The sequence below is a fragment of the Ranitomeya variabilis genome, chromosome 7 (assembly GCF_051348905.1).
Source record: "Ranitomeya variabilis isolate aRanVar5 chromosome 7, aRanVar5.hap1, whole genome shotgun sequence".
NCBI classification, from domain to species: domain Eukaryota; kingdom Metazoa; phylum Chordata; class Amphibia; order Anura; family Dendrobatidae; genus Ranitomeya; species Ranitomeya variabilis.
The window spans coordinates 196,314,411-196,338,820 of record NC_135238.1 but is presented as its reverse complement, the minus strand read 5'-3'; the positions used below and the strand labels follow the sequence as shown (position 1 = coordinate 196,338,820).

General features: G+C 43.4%; 1 protein-coding gene and 1 long non-coding RNA gene across 4 annotated transcripts in view; one reads left to right on the top strand and one right to left on the bottom strand.

Moving 5' to 3' along the window:
• Positions 1-24,410, top strand: part of LOC143784397 (uncharacterized) — a 272,312-nt gene that overhangs the window by 41,480 nt on the left and 206,422 nt on the right. The window lies entirely within an intron of this gene.
• CCDC141 (coiled-coil domain containing 141) overlaps positions 1-24,410 on the bottom strand; it is a 174,686-nt gene that overhangs the window by 27,407 nt on the left and 122,869 nt on the right. For both annotated transcript variants that reach the window (XM_077272606.1, XM_077272607.1), the window contains exons 16-18: positions 19,088-19,246; positions 11,445-11,591; positions 1,007-1,147 (exon numbers count right to left, since the gene is read on the bottom strand). In XM_077272606.1, the coding sequence (XP_077128721.1) occupies positions 1,007-1,147; positions 11,445-11,591; positions 19,088-19,246 (447 nt within the window). The remainder of the gene's footprint in view (positions 1-1,006; positions 1,148-11,444; positions 11,592-19,087; positions 19,247-24,410) is intronic.

The window sequence follows — 24,410 nt, the reverse complement described above, 5'->3', positions numbered from 1 at the left end:
TTTGGGAACACAGGGCGGACTTGGTTGCAGTGTCAAAGGTGCAGGTTCACATCGGACTGGTAAGGGTAGCTGTAAAGATGCAGACAAGGCGGATCAGGTTTATGACTAGATAGAGGCAGGACAGGAACAGGTTACAGTGGAACGGGCAGGCTCAAGATCAGGTAAGAAACAGGGTCAGGTAGACAGAGTGGACAGGATCAGATTCAAGGAGCACAGGTACAGGGACCTTATAACTAGGTAGCAGGATACACATTGATACTAAGGTTGCTAAGGCACCTCCCAATTGGAGAGGATGCCTTAAATATCAGGCATCTCCCAGCTATTGGCTAGGATTGTTTTTAGAAGCGTACATGCTGCCCCTTTAAGAGGCAGGGAGTGAGCATCCTAAGCACACTTCCAGGAGACCTGCATGCTGTGCGCAGGTCCTGGGAGAAAACAGACACCACAAGAGCAGCGTGGGTGGGTAAGTGAACACGCTGGCATCCCTGCTGAGAGGAGAAAGGGGACTCGTGCAGAAGCGCCAGCACTGTTCTAACAATTTCTCAAACTTTCAAGCACCACTGTATTTATCAAGCAGCTTGCAAGAGCGCACTCTTTGCTTAGGAGATTGTGAATTTTTGATAGACTGCAAAGATGGCGGATAACCTATGCAAAGATGGCGGATAACCTATGCAAACAGCATCAAACACTGAGGTTTTGTGATGACAAGTAAATTGCACAGTTGATAGTTTTTACAAGCACTTTACAATGTTACCCATTTATGAAGACGAGACAACCCCTTTAAGAGTAATAATTTAATGCCCATAGACTTTTGTATCTTGCAGAAGTTCCATCATGCTGTGTGATTGTAGCTGATTACTTGTCATATTATATTTATGCAGCTATTTTTAAATATTACTTTAGTTACGTTCGACACATGCACACTTCTTTATTCATCTCTAGGTATAAAAGAGAAGTAAAAATATACATGCAATGTAAGATATATATATGTGTTAGCTGAAAGTACCTGAATTTTCTCTGCATACATTTCAACTTGCTGTATCTGGTTCTTAACTACTTTTAGATTCCTTCCTTTATCGGCTTTCTTTGTGTAGTTAAATTTCAAATTATTAAATTTTTTCTTCAGATCTTTAAACGATTCTTTCGTCTAAAATGATAAAAATGATTTTAACCTAATATACAATAAGAAAAAATATACATTTTACAAACACTGGAGCAAAATGTGGTAGATAGATATAATTAAATGTTTATTTTCATTCAAACCACTGTCTAAATATCCATTTCAAATTTATGAAATAAAAAGAGCTTCCAACCAAGTTGGTTAGAAATCAAGCCAAAATTGTATGTTAAACATTGAATTGCAGGGAGTCACACTACAGCCCTGGCCCTTTGAAACTCAGCCATCTTTCATTTTTTGATTTAGTTTTTTTTTTTTTCCTTGCCTTTCAAGAGCGACAACTTTTTATTTTTAGCATTGACATTGCCATAAGGATGTTTTTCTTTTTTGAGGGATGAGTTGTAGTTTTGAATGCCACCATTCCAAATGGGAAGGAATAGAAAAGAAAACAGCAATTCCACTATTGTTTTTTGGGGTTTGTTTGTACAACATTCACTTTGTGGTAAAAAATGACCCGGTACAGTAACTACATTATAAAAAAAAAAAACAGTGTTCACTTGTCTATTCTAACAAAAGCCACCGACTTGTCAGTATCTGAGGGACACCTTGCACGACTGCTAACCAGCAGTAGTTTCCCCCCCAGTAATCTTCCTACCATTTTCAAGACTCCATCAACTAGAGTCTGAAGGTCTGAAAAAGGTCTTCTGTAAAGACCAAAGAGTTACTGATATACCATCTATGGTTTGGAATGCTTAATGCAACACTGGTAATCTAAAGAACATGTAAGAAGAGAGGCCTATCGTTTATTCTTCTTGGTTTGGTTTTGCTAAAATATGTCATCACTACATATAATAAGGTAGTCCTACACAATGAGGGAAGGAAAAAAAGGTAATTAGCTCACCTTGTTGCAGGGAGGACAATTCAGTGTGAAAACCCACTTTTAATCACACTGGTACCGTGGTAGACCTTGTTTGGTCAGGGTGTGGTACAAGGAGTGTAGGAAGACACCAGGCTGGTATCAATGTCAGAAAAGAAAGAAGGGTCCATGAGGACTGGGTCCCAGCACCATTGGGAAAATGTTAAGACATATCTTTTACTGTCCAATTAAAAACATGGTGAGAAAAAGCAAAAATGTGAAAAAGAATGCGGATCCATAAGCACAATCATTTTCGGTTAGCAGCAACCCTTTAGAGCTATGAATAAGGGTTGCTAACCCAAAATGCATAACCTTATGGATCCTTAATCTTTTGTTCGTGTGTATGGCAAAAGGAGGGAAAATGCTCCATTTGAACCAGTGTTCCACTTACAACTACTGTATATAAATTGTATGGCCACCTTTACCCTAAGGTCATGCATTGTTCAATTGTTTCAATTCTTAAAGGTTATAGCAAAAAGATATAGGGCTAGTTTATTTATCGGCTTTCCTTTTTGGAATATTTATCCTTGTTTTTATAATAACAATAACATTGGAAAACTTTATGGAAAATTATTGGATGCGTATTACATTTTTTATCAAATAACTTGCTTTGAAGTCCTATTCCATAGACTGCTTCAGGATATTCAGCTGAAGATAAATGCCAAAAATGATGGCCATTGATAATTATCGTTTATATATTGTTTTCTCGTTATTCATCAATTAGAAATGATCATATGTCTAAATGTTTACATGTAACTAAGACGCCAACATATAGAGGATGAGTCACCCCTACTGTTATTACATACCAAGCCACCTTAAGGGCAAGACCACCATGACACAACTTATTCCTTAAGTCCCTAAGAAATACGCAGACAGAATATAAAAGGTAACTGGTGAAAAGTTTTACGATGATTTATGGAGCAAGGAGCTGCTTAAAAAAAAGTCAGGGGAGATGTTTTTGTTTGTACACATGCTATAGGACAGAAATAAGCGCAGAAAGGCCTTCAGCGCTTTCAGATTGCTCTCAGATGGAGGGCAGCAGCTGCTAGCGAATACTCCGATACATGAGACATTTTTTTCTGAGACCTAGAGATCTGATTTCACATTTTCCCTCTGCCATCACAGGGATCTTGTCATGAATCATCTCACAGATGTACTGTACTTATAGCTTTTGCTTGCACACCACTACCATGCGCAGGTGCGATGCCCGCTGGGGCTATGGGTGCTCTGAACCAGGTTGGGCAATTCTTAGAGGGGTGGTCACGGCAGCAGTGACCCAGTCTGTGGCCCTGGGTGCGCAATAAAAGTGATGAGGGAATATTTGTACGGGATTCACAAGACACCCCTGTGGTGTTCAGCTATAGATGGCCGTCGCTTCTTAAGGGGACCGCTGGGGCCCGTGGTATTGCAGCTGACATGGTTTGGCTCACCACAGGTGGAGCGGGGCCCCAGGGCTACCAGAACAGTTTATGAGGGATGGTGGATATTGGGGTGCAGGACTGAGGGTACAGGAAATAACTGGAGGACTCAGGGACTGTAGTTTATTTACCTTTAATTGCAGATACAGTATGGGGAACTGGTGACAGGTGGTCATGGAGGTCTGTGCGGCCTGGAAGCATTTCAGGATCCACCTAGCCAGGTGGATTTGGAGGCCTTACTCTGCGCTGCTCCCCAGGTCCCTGGTGCATTAAGCTCTCCACAAGTTCCTATTGCTGTCTCTCCATGAAATAGAACATTCCCCACATGGCAGGCAGCTTCAGCCTGTTCCAGGTGTTATTCCCTTATGGTGACTCTGGGCTCTAGTATGCTGCTGTGACTCAGGGTGTCAGCTGGGGCCAGGAGACCTGCAATCTCCTGCCCTCCGGATTTAGTTGCTGGGCCTGCAGTCCCACTCAACCATGGACTCCGGTGTTCGGTCTTTGGCGCGCAATCCTGGGGTGAGCTCAGTCGCAGCTCCGATCCTTCAGGTTCTCCTTACTTGCCTCTTCCTTCACTGTCTGCTCCTCAGACTTAACACTCACTCTGACTAATCCCGCCTCCAGGCCAGAATTTATAGGGAAGCTCCCCTAAAACAGGTGTTAGAGCTCCCCCTTCTGGTCTGGAGTCTGGAAAGGTGTTGTATGCTGATGTACCTGGAAAAGGGATCCCTCCTTGCTTCCGGGCATGACATCACCCCCTGTGAGGGAGGCAATGCCACTTTGGCAACCGGACTCCTGGGGTGCCACACAGACAGTTATATACTAGCGCAGGACATGCAGAAACATCTAGTATCTGTACATGGTTAGTAAGTCAAGTCCTTTTTTCATTATTCTAAAGGGTGCTGCTAGTCAAAAACTTTAGCAGATTTATTCCCGGTATTATATACTAATTTCAGGGATTTTATAAAAATTAAGAACTTTCTCAAAGTTCTCTTACAAGAATTTTCCCCACTCACACAGACAAGGAAAATTATGATCAGTCCTGATTTTGAGCAGGATTGTGTAGCCGAGAATATATTAATAAAATTCTGCTTGCTGTTGCATTTCTTCTTGTATGAAGCCTGCCTCTTTCCTGCAGGTAACTTAGTCTCATAATTAACGGAACACTCCAAGAAAAATTGATACTGTGTTACGCAAAGTGCAAGGCCTTACGAAACAGGTTTCAACTCCTATGACACCTAAGATAGAAACTGTGCACCTCCCCTTCAGGCAATGCTCAAGTTATAACAGTGTATCAGCTTTTTCTGTTTTGTTACTTTAAAACAGGGAGGTGCAAACCGCTGATCACAAACGGGTCCCAAGAACATGGGGCATCAGTAGCACTGGTGAGTGACACTTAACTTTTTTTACATCCTAAAGATGAAGATAAAGTTGACCTTGACAATTAAATGTGAGCACAACTTTGCCTTGCCCCTCCTTCATGACATCTACTCCAATCAGTCATGTTTCAGCAACAGATTGTCCCACACGAACGGCAGCAGCTCCCAACTTTTCTTTCCCAATCATAATGCAGAAGGGGGTTCCGGATCTACTGTACAATAACCTTGAGGATCACCATTTGTGGATCCCTGCTTCATAACATGCTCTTCATACTTAGTTGGTGGCAGTGGGAATAAGGAAAAAGGCAAATGTGCTGCCAGTATATTTGAGAGGTCCACAGCAGACGCGGTTTATTTGGGAGGGGTTATACAGGGCATGAACACAAAAAGGAGGAACAAGTTGGGGATGGTGGGAGGCAGATGGTTGGTTTTGAAATATATGATTACCAAGAGGATGGACAAAGATAGGTGGAAGAGTTGACACCACTAGGGTGATTGGGCATTCATTCATTTTTGGGGAAGGGACACTAAGAATGGCTGATGGCTTTATGGTGGCATCAACAAAGCCAGTATTTAAGGGTTGCATTAATAGTGGGCGGTGGATTGACAGTGTAGCATCTGAGTTATGGGTGGGTGCTTCAGGTTGGCATGAATGAAAGCTGTGGCCTAAATCAGGTGTGTTCCTGTTCATGGGTTTAGTAAAGTGAAGTCTAACGGCAGACTTTAAGATATGTGGCAGGGTTTAATAACAGGTGGTAAGTTGTGGGATGGGCAATTTTGTTTTCAGGTTGACATTTATATGTTTTAGATTCAGTGAACTGTTGAAATTTAGTACCATAGGCTAGGAAACACCGAAAATGGTACAAATGTGACATTATTACTGTCATGTTGCCTGCAGCCTTCATACTACTGTGAGATGGGACTGTGAGTGCTGCATCCTTCAACTCAGTTACAAGTAAAAGCAACTAAAAGTGCATCTTTCAATGTAACCCCCTCCCCCCTTGAAACAAAAAAAAACATAATTAGAAAACTGATTGGAATTTTTTTAGAAAATCTTTAAAATAACTGGAATCCATAGCCACACGCAGTATGTTTTATTTTTAATAGATATCATTATTCAGCCAAAATGCAGATGTTATATTGTTTCCATCTTCCATCGTCTTTTCGCTTTGTCAGTTTGCTATATTTGGAGTGTTCTTGATTGACATATGGAACAATTATCTGCCGTTTTTAGAATCCTGAGTTTGCTCTTTTGACACGTACATTTTAGCATTTTCACCATATTCAGTATTTGATTGACCTTCGATCATTTTTCCTATTTCTCTCCATTTTTTAATGACTGTATTCAATTTTCCCCCCAACAGCAATTTGCTATGCCCCTTACATTCCCAAATCAATATTTGATTGCTACTCAGCAAGTGCAAAGCTGGGGGAAGGAGGAGGATGGAACATATGCCAAGGAGCCGAGTGCCAGAGGTGACACCATTACCAACATCCACTGCCTTGGCCAACAATTCATAAATAGGGCTAGTGCAATAAGCCGAATCTTTGCTCCAGGGAATGGAAAGGCTTGTTATAACACTGTACACTAGAGAAAAGTGGATTCATAAAGTAGAAAAAAATCCACGGCACTCACTATTCTTCCTTCAATCCATAAAGATCATCTTAATTTTGAGCGCATAAAGTGGTGAAATAACTAAAAGCACAGACAGCCTACGATTGCTTTACATTACACCATTTGGTGCTTTTCAGAGACAGTAGTGAAGGCGTTAATGGTGTGAAACAATTATATGACTTTTTAAAGAGTAATTTTAGGGATTAACAGCAGAAAGGTGATTGCCGTGGATTATTTGCATCTCTATGGAACACTGAGTAACACTGCGGTGTATCTGTCATTGTCCTATTGAACCATTGCCCAGCTAAGTTCGGGAGGAACAATAGACTTGTGTCAATCATTTTTTCTTTTTTTTTCAATATACTAGAAAAACTAACATCTATGTTACTGAAATCTATGTTACACAAGCATCACTTGTCGCTGGAACTGCCACCTAGCAACAGCTGAAAGCAGACCTCCCGAAATATCCTTTATCTGCAAGCAGAAGAATTTAGTGCAATGGAAAGACAGGCTACCGCTTGCTGGCGCAGACAGGCTACATTTAGTGCCCTATATATATTTTCTAGAGTTGTGTTACTCAATGCTAATTGTATAACAAAGATAAAAATGGAAGGCTGCCGATATTTTTTGTGTTATAGGTTTGTTCCTATGGAAATATTTGTATCAGGGTGGAAATATAGTAAAAGGCCTTTATGCAAGAAAAGTATGTGAATCCACCCCCCCTTTATATAAACAGGTAGTGTACAAGGAGCAAAAAAATATATTTGTTCCATCCTCGATGATGTGAGAATTTTTCTGGAGAATTGCCTTGTTTGAATGCAGTGGGTTTTTTTTGGGGGGGAGTGGTTATCACTTATGAGCTAAAAGCAGCAAAACCTATATTTTTATATTGGTCCCTGTTAGGGCTCGTGCACATGGCTGTATTTTAGGTCTCAGTGAGATCTGACAAAACATTGGATCACACTCTGACCAATGCTATTCCATGGGGACATGCACCTCTCAGATATTTGCCGTCGGTCCAAGAAAAAGAATCGCCGCATGCCCGAGTCTGATCCGATAGTCAAATTGCACTCGACCATTCAAGTCAATGAGTCTCTGAAACCATTGGACTACACTCAGATGACATCTGAGTGCAGTCAGATTTCCACGAATTGACAGAATGAAGAACATGGAGAATTTGTTTTCTCCATCTCCTCCTCTGTGAGAGAAAAGGAGCACACTATGCTGACACTATATGATGAGAGTTTGATCAGAGTGTGATTTACATAATTGACCTGATTCTCTCGGATGAGAATAAACACGGCCATTTGCACCTAGCCTTAGAGGGAACTTATAGTTTAGTAACTTTTAATTATTATTTAATATTTATTTTTTGATTAAAAAAGAACCCGCGATTCTGCAAATACATTTGGCCCTGATTCATTAATAGTAACATTTTGAATGTCAGTCTTTGTGAGAGGCATGCAGGAATAAGGTGCGGCGAATTCATCAAGAGGATCACACCACTTAATAAATTTGATGCAGCTTATCAGTGGCATGTACAGTAATAAGTAACATGTTATTTTTCAAGTTTTTGCCTTTTTCAAGCAGCCAACATTTTTATTTTTTGTTGCGGTATGACACACGTGAAGTTGCGACAGGCTGCCTAATCAAATGAAGAACCACAGATGCTATGCTGTCAGGTATGACATAGTTCTCATGACTCCCAACCAGCGGCCAAATATTACAGATGTGATCAACGGGCCGGGTCCTGCAAATCAATTTATACCAACTCGCCTACTCAGTCATATGAAAGGTTTGGAAGAGGGAGAAGTTTGTGACAGGTTCTCTTTAAGGGGAACCTGTCATTTGAAAAAAATACTATTAACCTGCCGATATGTGGATAATCTGCAGGTTAATAGCACTTTGAACCTGCCGGCACCCTACTGCTGGGAGGAAACAAACTTTATTTATAGGGGTGGTGCCTGCGCGGGTTCAGTCACCGCTATAGAGAGAGAGCAAGGGTTGTAACCTCGCCCCTCATACTGACTGACGGCAGCTCAGCATTAGGACAGGCTGTTGGCCCGCCCCGCACCTATGACTGAAACCCAAATGTTACAGGGAGGAATACAGTTAATTTCCTCCTGGCAGCGGGAATCCAAGTACAGGTTCAGAATGCTATTAATCTGCAGATTAACAACATATATAGGTTAATTGCATTTTTTCACATGACAAGTTCCCTTTAAGAAGAAGTATGAAGGTGATGTGAATGCCAAATGCTCCTTCTCTAGAGAAGAGGGGCTTCTAACGGTGTCAAAAATCATTTAGTTTCTGTCCCCCCCCAAAAAAAAGTCAGTAGTAGATTTTGCACTTCTAGGGACCCGTCAGGCACTGCTGCGGTGATAGGGACAGCTGGTCTTGCAGAGCTACTAACACTTTGAACTATTTTCCAAGGAGAGAGATAAATCCATGCACCCTGCAGCCTCAGCCGATTCTGAAGCTCCGCAGTCCACATGACGTGTACAATTGAGGGGGGTCTCTCGCTTTAAAATATTTCCCTTCTATGAAGGCTGCCTCCTGACACTAAGGAATACGGATACACGCACAACGGCCATCTCCTATCTCAGTAATGGGAAAGTCTGTATTCACTGAACACACATTTTACCCATAAATTGAGAATTTTAAGAATAAAAGATCAGTTCAGGAGGCGAAAGAAGCAGGTTTCTCTGATTTATTACAAAATTTCTGATTTTCACATGTATTATTGATTTATGAAAAATAAAGACAAAACCATAGTTACTCTTTACAGGGAAATGGTTAGGAAAAGATTCATTACAACTTATATTTGTTGATTTGAACCAATAGCCCTGTATTTAGGAGTCCAGTGGGCCGTCCTTCTTCGTGATTGACAGCCTTCATCTATGAGTGCGCATGCATAGATAAAAATAATACATACTTACCTCCCTGACATGGTGATGTGATCAGAGGCACCAGTTTGAGATGTTAATATATGGATTATTATTTTATGATGGGTAGTTTAGTTCAATAAACTCCTTTAATCCGTTTACTGTAAATTCTCCTGGAGATAGGACAGCATGTTCAACATAATTTCCCTTCAAAGCCGATTTGTCACCAGATTTCACATCATCAGCTGCATACTTTAATAAATAGATTTTTTTTTTCCCAATTAAGTTGATGTACTTGCTTTGAAAATCCATGTCAGAATAACCGTTTTATCCTTTGTGTGATAATAATGTGTCTAATATTAAAATGAGCCTTAGCTGGACTCCTACAATGTTCGTGTTACTGTGAGGACCCTACACACATTCCGAAATGGATTTTCAAAGTAAATACACCAGATTCATCAGGTCAGAGATCTATTTAATAACGTTTTCAGTTTGTACAGTGAAACCTGGTGACCGATCCTCTTTAAGAGCAGAGCGCTGATCCATAACTACAGTTTGACTTCAGTGTCTATCGAGAGTCTGAGATTGGCTGAGAGAAGCCTCCTCCCTGGCTCAAGCTGCTGTCAGTCACCATCAGGCTCAGTAGTAAGTCAGCGCATGGATAACTGATTTCTGTAGCACAAGATTAAGTAATCTAGATTAGATTACCTAGAGCCAGTGAGAAAAGAGTAACAGAAGACTGCAGTACATATACTAAGAGGAGAGAGTCTCAGTAAGCGGAGCCTGGTGGGTTACTTTACCGTCACAGCTTTTGGCTGCTTATACAAGGTTGTGCTAGTACTTTACTTCAGTGGTCCCTTGTCAATGGTGGATAAAAGAAAGCTTTTATCAGAAAATTACCTATTGGTTTAAATAAGGTTTGTGGGCTAAATACATCTCCAAACAAAATAGTTGGCGATTTGTTTTTTTAACCACAATCTTTAATAAAAATAAAAATGAGAAATCTTGCAATTTTCTCACTGGCCACGGGGCTTTTTTAGACTCTAACTTCCTGTTGTTTAAGAAAATGTACATGTACATTAGACACAATGAACCTTACTTTTTGCACTGTTATTGAAGCATCTAATGGGCGTGTGCAAAGGTCATTGTGAAAGGAGGAGCGGGGGAGCGGTAACATCACCTATTGCGATTGGTGGATTCTATGTAAGCAGCTGTGTATAGAGGTGTTGTCACTCATTGTAATCCTGCCTCTTCTCATAAAGACACTGTTGTAAATACTTCCTAAAAAGACAAAATATGAGTCTAAAATCCCAGTGGTCAGTGTGAAAATTGCAAGATTAAAAAAAATTGCAAAAATTCATAAAACAAAACAAACAATTATTTAAACAATAGATTACTAATAGATTCATTCATTCATCCTGACAACAAAATCCCTTTCAGAAAGAGACAATTGACACAATGTGCAAAAATAGTTATTAACCGGAGCTCAGGAAGCCCCAGAATGGTTAATCTTTGCTCAATTCAAGTGCAACAATATTATATTCCCCAATATTTGACATATGGAAAAAAACAGATATCGAACAATCTCAGGATTTATTTGATGTTTGCTGCCACATCTTGTAATAAAATGGATGCGAACTTTGTTGCATCAAGTGCTGCTTGAATACTTTGAATGCACTTAAGACTTGTTTGTTTTTTTCAGAATGCGATATTCTTCAATGATAAAAGACATTAAAGGGGTTTCTCGAATCCCGATACAACAATATTGATGAAGTTCATCTATCCAAAGGATAGGTCATCACTGTCAGATCGAGGGGGGGCCAAAATCACCAGCGATCAGCTGCTAGCAGCTCCAGCAGCAACAAGATGAAACGTGTGATGGAGCAGAACCTCACCGTGTCGTCTGTTTAGTGGCCTCGCTTGGGTACTGCAGATGAAAATGTATACTGAGTTGATGGGTGGGAGTGCAGGGTGCTGGCCCCCTCTGATCTGATATTGATGACCTATGCAATAGATAGGACATTGATATCAGTGTAGAGGAAACTCTCTAACTGCATTTCTGTATCTTCCCCCCCCCCCTGTCACTTTCAATCTGGCGCTTGTTTGCAACTAACCTCATTGACCTCCTCTATGGATACGCTGGATTGATTGCCAGATACATTCTCTTCCTGGTTTTTAACATTGAAGTTCCAGGTGATACTATCACGTTCCAAGTCATCAATTTGGTGCTGAAGGTCATGTAAGGATATAGTAATGTACTTCTAAAAAGAGAATACAAATAATAGATATAGATGTAAACAGATATTTATGTAATTTACTACTCAGGTTGTAATTTAGTAGAAAAAAGGAGGACAAAAGAGTCTAATGCTAATAGATAGACAAATAGTCAATACACTTTATTAAATATCAAAATGTGAATACATACAGATAAAAACAGTGTAATAAATACACATACATATAAACAACAGAGCAATCAGGTAAAAGTAACACTTTAGGGTACGTGACAGAATTCCAAAAACACCAAGGTTACTTACGGGTAGCCGTTTTTTCCGGAGCCCATGACGGCACACCTGAGAGGGGATCCGCCCAGTCAGGACAGGAAACCCTACTGAAAATAAAAGGGCGGTACCTCTCCCTCGCTTCAGTTGGTTTTCAGAGCATGAGAGGCCCCCCTGGTTAGTACACATGGCAAATCCATCACCACATTATATTAACTAAACACACCCAAAACAATAGTGCACACCGAAGGGTGATAAAAGGGGGGGAATATACGGGTGCCGTCATGGGCTCCGGAAAAACCGGCTACCCGTAAGTAACCTTGGTGTTTTCCCTTCCCCCATGACGGCACACCTGAGAGAATTTTGTAGAATGAAACCTTTAGGGAGGGACCACCGCTTGGAGCACCCTTCTACCAAAGGTTAGGTCAGCAGAGGAGGAAAGGTCTAGCCGGTAGTGTTTGAAAAAAGTTGAGGGTGAGGACCAGGTAGCGGCCTTGCAAATTTGGTCAATTGATACCTCAGCTTTCTCTGCCCAGGAGGTAGCCACAGCTCTGGTGGAGTGAGCCTTGATGCCGTCAGGAACCGGAGTGCCACTTGCAGAGTAGGATAAACTAATGGCCTCCCTGATCCATCTAGCAATAGTACTTTTAGCTACCCCGCACCCTCTTTTGCTACCCTGAAAGGCTACGAATAGGGTTTGGTCTTTCCTCCACTGACTAGTCATAGACATGTAATGTAACATAGATCTTCTCACATCTAACATGTGGAACTTTTGTTCCCCTGGATTTTTAGGATTACTACAGAATGATGGTAAAGTAATCTCTTGACTTCTATGGAACTTTTGAACCACCTTGGGGAGATAAGCCGGGTCTGGTCTTAGAACAATTCTGTCATCAAAAACCTGAGTATAAGGAGGGCATATTGACAGGGCCTGTAAATCACTTACCCTACGTGCCGATGTTAAGGCTACTAGTAAAACTGTTTTAAGGGTAAGTAACTTAGGTGATAACTCCTGCAAAGGCTCAAAGGGCTGTTTAGTCAGGGCTTCTAAGACCAAATTTAGATCCCAAGGAGGGATTTTTGGGATAATGACCGGCCGAGATCTACTGCAAGATTTTATGAATCGTGAGACCCATCTATTTGAGGCAAGATTACAATTATATAGGGCCCCCAGGGCAGAAACCTGAACTTTAAGGGTGCTGGTTGCCAACCCAAGATGTAACCCTGCTTGCAGAAACTCTAAGATAGGACCTATAGGAGCCACCTCCCCCAATGGTTCACCCAGGAAGTCGAGGAATTTTTTCCATGTCCTACCATAGATCCTGGAGGTTATGGGTTTTCTGCTTTTCAACAGGGTGGAGATTAACCCTGGAGAGAATCCTTGGCGACTTAGTAACGCCCTCTCAAATTCCAGGCTGCGAGATGGAAGCCCTTCACCTGAGAGTGGGTCACTGGGCCCTGGGTTAGCAGGTCCGGAACCTCTGGCAGGATCCATGGGTCTGTTACCGACATCTGCCTTAGAAGGGAGAACCAAGGTCTCCTTGGCCAAAAAGGAGCTATGAAGATGATATTCGCCTGATCCTCTCTGATCTTCCGGATCACAGCTGGAATCATCACTATCGGGGGGAATGCGTAGGCCAGAGAAAACTTCCAAGGTATCAGTAGGGCATCTACTGCGAAGGGATGTTCTCTCGGATTCAAGGAGCAGAACCTCCTGACTTTTCTGTTGTGGGAGTTGGCGAACAAGTCTATCTCTGGTGTGCCCCAGGCTTGGACTATTTGTTGAAATATCTGGGGGTTTAATGACCATTCCCCCTGCTTTAAGCCTCTGCGACTCAGGAAGTCCGCTTGAGTGTTTTCTGTGCCTTTGATGTGCAATGCCGACAGAGATGACAGGTGTTGTTCTGCTAGTTGAAAGAGTATGTTTGATGCCTGCATGAGGCCTTTGGACCTCGTTCCCCCCTGATGATTGACATACGCCACCACTGCTCGATTGTCCGTCAGGATTCGAGTATGGCGACCCCGGAGTAAAGGAAGAAAATGTCTTAGGGATTTCTCCACTGCCCACAGCTCTTTTTCGTTTGATCCATAGTTCTTTTCTCGTATGGACCAGGTCCCTTGTACAGAGTGAGACCTCAGGTGAGCCCCCCAACCTGTACCACTTGCGTCGGTCGTGATAATGTCTATGACCGGATTTTGCCACCGGACCCCCATTGTCAGGTGGTTTCTCACAGTCCACCAAACTAGGGAATCCCTTACGCCCAGGGAGAGACATAGATTTCCTTCTAAATGCCCTTTTAGTAGTCTTTGAGCTGAGAGAACTTCCCACTGTAGTTGTCTTAGGTGGAATTGTGCCCATTCTACTGCCGGAATACACGATGTTAACGAGCCTAGAAGGGACATTGCCTTTCTCAGAGTCATTGTCGGCTGGCGTATTGCTGTACTGGTCAGATTTATTATTTTGTCTACCTTGTTTTCTGGAAGAAGGCAGAGCTGACGTTCGGAGTCCAGTATTAACCCCAGGAAAGATTGTAATTTTACTGGCAGCAGTCTGGACTTGGGGATATTTATTATCCAACCCAGCTCCCTTAGAGTTGATGTTACCACTGATACTTGATGAGTGCAGTGGGACTCTGATCTTCCTATTACCAGGAAATCGTCCAGATATGGGACAATGACTACATCCCGGGACCGGAGGTATGACATAACCTCCACCATCACCTTGGTGAAAACCCTGGGAGCTGTAGACAGACCGAACGGAAGGGCTGTGTATTGATAATGTTTTATCTGGTTCTGGACATAGAGAGCTACTCTCAAATATTTCTGATATTCCGGATGTATTGGTATATGATAATACGCGTCTTTCAAGTCGATTACTGCCATGAAGCAGTGTTGGAAAAGGAGTTTTATGGTCGTATTTATAGACTCCATCTTGAAAGAGTAGTTCTCTATGGATTGGTTGAGTTTTCTCAAATTTATAATAGTTCTCCAAGAACCATCCGGTTTTTGGATCAAGAAGAGGGGGGAGTAAAATCCCTCTCTCTCCTCCCGAGCAGGAACCTCCTGAAGAACCCTTTTTTGGATGAGTCCCAAGACTTCGGTTTCTAGGGCAGATTGTTCCTGCAGAGACTTTCTTCGGGGAGTTATGATAAAGTTTCGTCTGGGTGGACAGGTGAATTTTATTTTGAGGCCGTCTCTGATGATATTTATGACCCAGGTACTGGGGGAGATGTTTACCCAGGCCGGAAAGAAGAGGGAGAGTCTTCCTCCCACTTCTGGCGTAATGTCATTGGGGGGATTTTTTGGCTGAAGTAGAGGGCCCTTTAAACATATAGCCTGAGCCTCTTTTATCCCTAAAGTCCCAGTTTTTCCTCTCCCCTGGGGGGCGACCTCTATTAAATCTTCTCCTCCGAAAAAAGGGTTTTTTGGACTCTTTAGGGATATTGGGAAAGCCTTTCTTTTTATCTCCTGCATGTTCCAGGATTTCTTCAAGCTTCTTCCCAAAGAGAAGTTGACCATCACATGGGATGGAGCACAGCTTGTGTTTAGATGGTAAATCCCCCGGACAACCTTTGAGCCAGAGGGCTCTTCTTGCCGCATTAGACAAGCTCGCTGCTCTGGCCGTTAGTCTTGCGGAATCTGCAGAAGAGTCTGCTAAAAAGGCTGCTGCTCCTTGCACTAAGGATATATTGGCAAGGATGTCGGTTCTGGGTACCTTGTCCCTTAGCTGATCCTCTATCTGCTGTAGCCAGACCATCAGAGCGCGGGCCGTACATGTTCCAGCGATTGCTGGCTTCAGGCCCCCCGCTGAGGCTTCCCAGATATGTCTGAGAAACCCATCTGCTTTTTTGTCAAGCGGGTCTTTAAGAACACCCGAGTCTTCTAATGGGAGGGATGATTTTTTTAAGCATTTGGCTACCGCTCCGTCAATTTTTGGGATCTTTTCCCAGGGTTCAGAGTCTTTATTCTCAAAGGGATATCTCCTTTTGGATGAAGAGGGCAAAGAACCCATTTTTTCAGGTCTTTTCCACTCTTTCTCGATTAATGCTTTTATTTTTGCATTAACTGGAAACGTGCGTTTCCTCCTCTCTTCTAAGCCACCAAACATGACATCCTCTAGTGACCTAGGTGTCTTCTCTTCTTTAAGGCCCATTGCAGACCTAACTGCTTTGACTAATTTGTCCACGTCCTCAGTGGGAAAGCATGGACGACCCCCTGAATCACTGTCCGAGGAGGAATCTGAAGAGTGGACCGAGGCTGGAGAAGTAGAGGGAGATCGGGATGTTTTATGACTCCCCTGTCTCTGAGAGGTATCCGACTCTGTAGATGCCTTACGGCTTCTCCCTCTTGGCTCGCTAAGGGCCAATTTCAAGGAGTCTTTAATTTCAGCCTGTATTATGGCTTTAAGGCTAGTGGCGAAATTAGGGGTTTCTTCTTGAATAGTCTTATTAATGCAGTCAGCACAGAGATCCTTCTGATACTGCACTGCAAGCGGGTTTTTACAAAGGGCACACTCTCGGTTCTTTGTTTTACCGGTAGCTTTCCTGGACCCCTAGTGATCAAAACAGAAAAATGGACCCTGTTACCATAAGGGATACATTCACGTAGATCACTCACCACCGCCGACAATCAAGGGTACCGATTTTGGAGGCTGGACAGATGCACGTGAAGCGTCCCTCCTGGACGCCGACGAATCTTGCCGGACGGAACGACCACTGTTTCTACCACTTGAGCGGCTGCTCCTGGTATGCTGGTGGCTCGGCAAGGCATCTGGTGAGAGCTCCTGCTGCTGTTGCTGTTGTGAAAGCGGCTGCTGCAGCTGCTCTTGTTGTCCTACTTCCATGGTGAAGTTTTTGGACATGAGCGCGTCTTCTGTGGTCTACCACCCTTTTATGGGGGGACCACTGCACTCCCCGCCTCTCCGGTGCCCAGTAATGGCCCCTCCCCCTCTCTGCCATGCCGCCGGAGTCTTCATTCACCGGCCGGCGTTTTCTTCATGGGCGCCGCCATCTTGGATCCGGCGCCTGCCTCCGACGCCACACGGGCACGCCCATTCCCAGCGTGCCTGGCGTGTGACGTCAGAAGAGCGACCCGGAAGCGGCCGCCGCGCCTGGACGCCGGCAGAGAGGGGAGGGCGGCGTGGCAGCCATGGAAGGAACCCGGTCCTCCAACCATGCTGCGCAACGCCCGCACGGACGCAGTGACCCGGGGGGACCTGCGGACGGCGCCTCCAGGACCCGAACCTCCGACGCACAGGCGCTGCCTGTTCTTCCACGCCGGGACGGGACCTGGGTAAGTTGAACCGCCGTGTTCAGTACAAGGGTCCCTGTCAGGACAGGAAACCCAACTGAAGCGAGGGAGAGGTACCGCCCTTTTATTTTCAGTAGGGTTTCCTGTCCTGACTGGGCGGATCCCCTCTCAGGTGTGCCGTCATGGGGGAAGGGAAAAACTAGTGAGTACCGGTATCACCTGCTGCACTAAATGGGTTTAGTCAAAATAAAGTAGAATATGCCTGCTATGGAATAATGGTCAGTGTTGCATTCATATATATACAGCTGACTCATAGAGTGAAAAGGCAGGAGACTATAAAGCAGTACAGCTCCCAAATGAACACTGACTGCTGCTAATTCAGCTGAGTAGTAACCATACCGAAAAAGAGCTAAGCCTAGCACAGTCAGACTGCCAATCTAATAATGAAGTCAACGTGGACCACAGCAAAAGACATAATGACAGCTAATATTTACCCATATTGTGTGCAGCAGGCGTCCCGGATCTCACTCCCCAACGCATGTTTCGGTGCTAATCCACCTTCTTCAAGGGGGTATGGTAATGGTCAGGTTGTAATTTAAGTTATTATTTTTATGCATTCCCAAATCGATATATAGCACTAAACATGTATTTATGCTCTAGGGGTTTTGTTTTTTTTCTTTCGAAACTTCCCTATGGTAAGTTAGATTTTTATTCCACAACAAATGCAAAGTACAGGAAAATCCACAGTGGCAAATCTACACCAGGTCATTTCAGTTTTGGGGCATATTTGCTTGTGGATTTGTTCCAGCAAATCGACCAAAATAAATCTGTTTGTTCCCAACCCCAGTCCCTCCTATGGTAATGCTTCTTATAAATATATGGTATAAATATGCTTCTTTCTCCACTTATCAGCCTCATCTCCTCCTCACTGCTTCCTTAACTTGCTTGGAAATACAACTAAAATCTTTCTTGCTTAAGAAAAGATGGATTGCCAGCTCTCTGCTCAATGAGGGGCCAGATTAAATCTGCCTATTAAAATATATGGAGAGGGGAGAAGCAGAGTGAGAAAGTAAAGAAGAGAGATATACAGTTGGTTTTACTACCTTGTACTAATTGTTTTATCTCATCCTCACAGGATTCACAGCTACACTGCTTAAAGGCAATCTCTTCATAGAGTCAACCCTCCTAAGCCATCTATATGGGCATGTAGGTTATAGAAAGCTGAATAAAATGATACGTCAATATCTGTGATCCGATGTCTTAGACCACATTTTTCTTATATGTAAATGAGCGGTTAAGATCTATGGGTTGGACATAGATCTCCCTGAGAATCCACCTCAAGTGCTTTTTATACGGGTTTACTAGTGTGAGACATGTACTAATGACTGACAGTCTGCTCTCCTGACCTACATGTCTTACACTGGTGTTTCCCTCTATCGTTTAACATAAGCTCTGGAGGCAGATTCTCAGGGAAATCTATGTCCGGCCCATAGATCTTAACAGCTCATTTACAAAATAATAAAACCTTGGATTTCTCAGGGATAAGACATTGGATTGCAGATATCAAGATATCATTTCATTCTCATTTCTATTACCTTTATGCCCATATAGATAGTTTAGGACAGTTGATCCTACTGACTGATTCCCTATAATACTCCTGTATAATGTCTTCCATGCTGTTGCTGATCTTGAGCAAGGGTTCAGAGACACTGGAGAGCAGAAATTCCTTATGTCTCCATGTTTCATGTACGGGAGACATCACAGCAGTTAGTTTTTATCCACTAGCTCAGAAACAACTGGAAATCAGAAGCCTGTGGTGGTGAAACTAGTAAAAATGCAGTATACAAATGATATAATGGCCAGAAATAATGTTGCTCTTTATGCACACCCTCCTGAAAACTTATTCTGAAGAGTCACGCAAAACTATAATTATGCTTTAAGAAACCACACAACACTGATCTGTATACAGCCATTTATAGAAAACTCATGTAAAGTAAAATCTTACTTACTGAATGCTGTGCTGTAGAAATGATTTGTGTTCCCAAGTTTAGAATCATTTTATATAAACTCTGGATATGCGTTTGCTGCTCCTGCTTTGTTGTTGGCTGATTATCATACAAAGCATAGGTTCGTGTGGATTGCTCCATCTCTGTCTTCAGAATACTCAGCTAATCAAAAAAAGGGAAAGTAAAAATGAGTTACAATAAAGGATTGTCCAGATATTCTATGTTGTATACTTGTTGATTTTTTTGTTAGCCCTTACAGATACTGCACTCATGTCACAGCTAACATAATATCAGCATTGCTGGTAGACTGTGAAACTATTTAGTATACCATAGGGTGCTGGTCACTGAAGATGGCGGTCCCTAACACTAGGAAATCCAGAGCAAAATCACTTGAGGTATGTGGAACTGCTGCCCAGTATGGAGTTGCAACACTGAAGTTGGTCTCACATGACCACGTACTGTAACGGTGTCCATACATCTTAAAATGGACTTGTCACCTGGTCAAAAGTGGCCAGTTTTTGCTCTTTATTTTTTATTCCCGCATCTCTCCTGAGTTATCATGGATTTTTTTTTTTATTTTATTAAAATTTGCCATATGGTTTCAGAGAGATAGGCCAATATGGTATTATGGTCTTTACTAAGGACTCTCTGGGTGTATTGAGCAAGGCTGCGCCCACTAAACGTCCATGTCCTCCCTCCATACACTTCTAGTAAACGAAGCTGCGCCCACTGGTCAGCCACGTCATCCCTTCATATACTTGTATGGAATGAGGCTGTGCCCACTAGAAAGCCATGTCCTCCCTCCATACGCTTGTAGTGAGCGAGGCTGCACCCACTAGTCAGCCACGTCCTCCCTTCATACACTTGTAGTGAGCGAGGCTGCACCCACTAGTCAGCCACGTCCTCCCTTCATACACTTGTAGTGAACGAGGCTGTGCCCACTAGAAAGCCATGTCCTCCCTCCATACGCTTGTAGTGAGCGAGGCTGCACCCACTAGTCAGCCACGTCCTCCCTTCATACACTTGTATGGAACAAGGTTGCACCCACTAGAAGGCCACGTCCTCCCTCCATACACTTGTAGTGAACGAGGCTGTGCCCTCTAGACAGCCATGTCCTCCCTCCATAACTTGTATGGAACAAGGCTGTGCCCACTAGACGGCCACGTCCTCCCTTCATACACTTGTATCAAACGAGGCTGCGTACACTAGATGGCCACGTCCTTCTTTATGCACTTGTATGGAACGAGGCTGTGCCCGCTAGAGGGCCATGTCCTCCCTCTTTACACTTGTAGTAAATGAGGCTGCACCCACTGGTCAGCCACGTCCTCCCTTCATATACTTGTATGGAACAAAGCTGTGCCCACTAGACGGCCACGTCCTCCCTTCATACACTTGTATCAAACGAGGCTGCATACACTAGATGGCCACGTCCTTCTTTATACACTTGTATGGAACGAGGCTGTGCCCGCTAGAGGGCCATGTCCTCCCTCTATACACTTGTAGTGAACGAGGCTGTTCTCACTAGTCAGCCATGTCCTCCCTCTATACACTTGTAGTGAACGAGGCTGTGCCCACTAGAAGGCCACGTCCTTCTTTATACACTTGTATGGAACGAGGCTGTGCCCACTAGAAGGCCACGTCCTTCTTTATACACTTGTATGGAACGAGGCTGTGCCCGCTAGAGGGCCAAGTCCTCCCTCTATACACTTGTAGTAAACGAGGCTGTTCTCACTAGTCAGCCATGTCCTCCCTCTATACACTTGTAGTGAACGAGGCTGCACCCACTGGTCAGCCACGTCCTCCCTTCATATACAGGTCCTTCTCAAAAAATTAGCATATAGTGTTAAATTTCATTATTTACCATAATGTAATGATTACAATTAAACTTTCATATATTATAGATTCATTATCCACCAACTGAAATTTGTCAGGTCTTTTATTGTTTTAATACTGATGATTTTGGCATACAACTCCTGATAACCCAAAAAACCTGTCTCAATAAATTAGCATATTTCACCCGTCCAATCAAATAAAAGTGTTTTTTAATAACAAACAAAAACACCATCAAATAATAATGTTCAGTTATGCACTCAATACTTGGTCGGGAATCCTTTGGCAGAAATGACTGCTTCAATGCGGCGTGGCATGGAGGCAATCAGCCTGTGACACTGCTGAGATGTTATGGAGGCCCAGGATGCTTCAATAGCGGCCTTAAGCTCATCCAGAGTGTTGGGTCTTGCGTCTCTCAACTTTCTCTTCACAATATCCCACAGATTCTCTATGGGGTTCAGGTCAGGAGAGTTGGCAGGCCAATTGAGCACAGTAATACCATGGTCAGTAAACCATTTACCAGTGGTTTTGGCACTGTGAGCAGGTGCCAGGTCGTGCTGAAAAATGAAATCTTCATCTCCATAAAGCATTTCAGCCGATGGAAGCATGAAGTGCTCCAAAATCTCCTGATAGCTAGCTGCATTGACCCTGCCCTTGATGAAACACAGTGGACCAACACCAGCAGCTGACATGGCACCCCACACCATCACTGAGTGTGGGTACTTGACACTGGACTTCAGGCATTTTGGCATTTCCTTCTCCCCAGTCTTCCTCCAGACTCTGGCACCTTGATTTCCGAATGACATACAAAATTTGCTTTCATCAGAAAAAAGTACTTGGGACCACTTAGCAACAGTCCAGTGCTGCTTCTCTGTAGCCCAGGTCAGGCGCTTCTGCCGCTGTTTATGGTTCAAAAGTGGCTTTACCTGGGGAATGCGGCACCTGTAGCCCATTTCCTGCACACGCCTGTGCACGGTGGCTCTGGATGTTTCCACACCAGACTCAGTCCACTGCTTCCTCAGGTTCCCCAAGGTCTGGAATCGGTCCTTCTCCACAATCTTCCTCAGGGTCCGGTCACCTCTTCTCGTTGTACAGCGTTTTCTGCCACATTGCTTCCTTCCAACAGACTTACCATTGAGGTGCCTTGATACAGCACTCTGGGAACAGCCTATTTGTTGAGAAATTTCTTTCTGGGTCTTACCCTCTTGCTTGAGGGTGTCAATGATGGCCTTCTTGACATCTGTCAGGTCGCTAGTCTTACCCATGATGGGGGTTTTGAGTAATGAACCAGGCAGGGAGTTTTGAAAAGCCTCAGGTATCTTTTGCATGTGTTTAGAGTTAATTAGTTGATTCAGAAGATTAGGGTAATAGGTCGTTTAGAGAACCTTTTCTTGATATGCTAATTTATTGAGACAGGTTTTTTGGGTTATCAGGAGTTGTATGCCAAAATCATCAGTATTAAAACAATAAAAGACCTGACAAATTTCAGTTGGTGGATAATGAATCTATAATATATGAAAGTTTAATTGTAATCATTACATTATGGTAAATAATGAAATTTAACACTATATGCTAATTTTTTGAGAAGGACCTGTACTTGTATGGAACAAAGCTGTGCCCACTAGACGGCCATGTCCTCCCTCTATACACTTGTAGTGAACGAGGCTGTTCTCACTAGTCAGCCATGTCCTCCCTCTATACACTTGTAGTGAACGAGGCTGTGCCCACTAGAAGGCCACGTCCTTCTTCATACACTTGTAGTGAACGAGGCTGTGCCCACTAGAAGGCCACGTCCTTCTTTATACACTTGTATGGAACGAGGCTGTGCCCGCTAGAGGGCCATGTCCTCCCTCTATACACTTGTAGTAAACGAGGCTGCACCCACTGGTCAGCCACGTCCTCCCTTCATATACTTGTATGGAACAAGGCTGTGCCCACTAGACGGCTACGTCCTCCCCTCATACACTTGTATGGAGCGAAGCCTCGTTCACTAGGTTCTGGCCGGGCGTATGAAAAATGTATACATCACCGCCATTCTTGGCTCAGAAACTGGTGAATCCATCACGGCGCTGGGGGAATTCAGAAGTCTGCAGTCACATAGAGCGATTGAAGACTTAGGATTTGGGACTGGACAACTCCTTTAAAGTGGCAGTCTTATCTTCTGTATGAAATTTGTGGGTCACTTTCACAATATATTTTATAGCAAGATCCATAACTTCAGCAGCTCATGAGATCAATTCATTATGATGTAAGGGAAGCTGTCAACACATTTTCATAAACTCAAATAGTGATCTGGCTATATAGCGGTTTATCCCTCAATAAACATGTTACCTATTTAGTAAGGATGCGATATACCTGTCAGGGGAAATCTAGTGCAGCAGCCATGCAAATCAGACTGGAAGTGCACTTGAAATAAGCAGTTGATGCCCTCGCACTGTCAGGCTAAGTTCACATTTGTGCTGGGCAGAGCTGCGGAGGGCTGCATACTTCCTCCGTTAAGCCCCGCCCACTGCCGCACCTCTTCCATTCAGCTCCGCCTACGTCTGCATGCGTCCTGCGTACCTATCTTTAACATTGGATACACACGCCATGCAGATGTATACAGATGCGTCCACATGCGTCATTTTGACGCTGCACCGAACTGCATCGAACGCAACATGTTGCATTTTGTTGCTGTCTGCTCAGCGTCAAAATGACGCATGCAGACACATCCGTATACATCTGCATGGCCTGTGTACCCAATGTTAAAGATAGGTACGTAGGACGAACGCAGACATAGGCGGAGCTGAATGGAAGAGGTGTGACAGTGGGCGGGGCTTAACGGAGGAAGTAATGGAGGAAGTATGCAGCCCTCCGCAGCTCTGCCCAACGCAAATGTGAACTTAGCCTGATTTGCATACTGCTTCTCTGCTAGATTTCTCATGACTAGCACATTGCATCTCTACAAAAAAAGGTGTAACTTTTATTGGGACACAAGCATTTGCACAGCTATACCATTTCCTCCACATTTAAAAACATAGCGAAAGGTTCCCTTTAAGTGATTTGCAAATGAATACCAACAGTGGACCTTGTCTTTACAAATCAGTCATAAAAAGCCCCGAGATTTAGGAGGAAACAACATCCCTTCTGCAATAGTTTACATGCATGTTCCAAGTCTGTATAATAAGAGCCTGAAGGCATCATGTGTAATAGTGCAGCCCTGAAGATGTGTATCAGGTCTACAGCGTGATCTGCATCGCCAATCACTAGGTTTTGTAGCTGAAAATGGAGTAAAACTACTTCAGTAATCCTGTGAAGTCTCATTAACATAAAGCTTTGTCTAGTGGTTTCTTAATGTGTCTGCAGTGGCTTTTAGGCCTTCTCAGAGAATCTGAGCCCTGGTGTTAGGCACTTCATGTTCACTTGATTTGCTTGGAATTGTTTTGAATTTACAAAGCTTTTTTAAAGTTTAGGTTGCTACTATAAGGAAAGACTGAAAAGTGTCACTAAAAAAAAG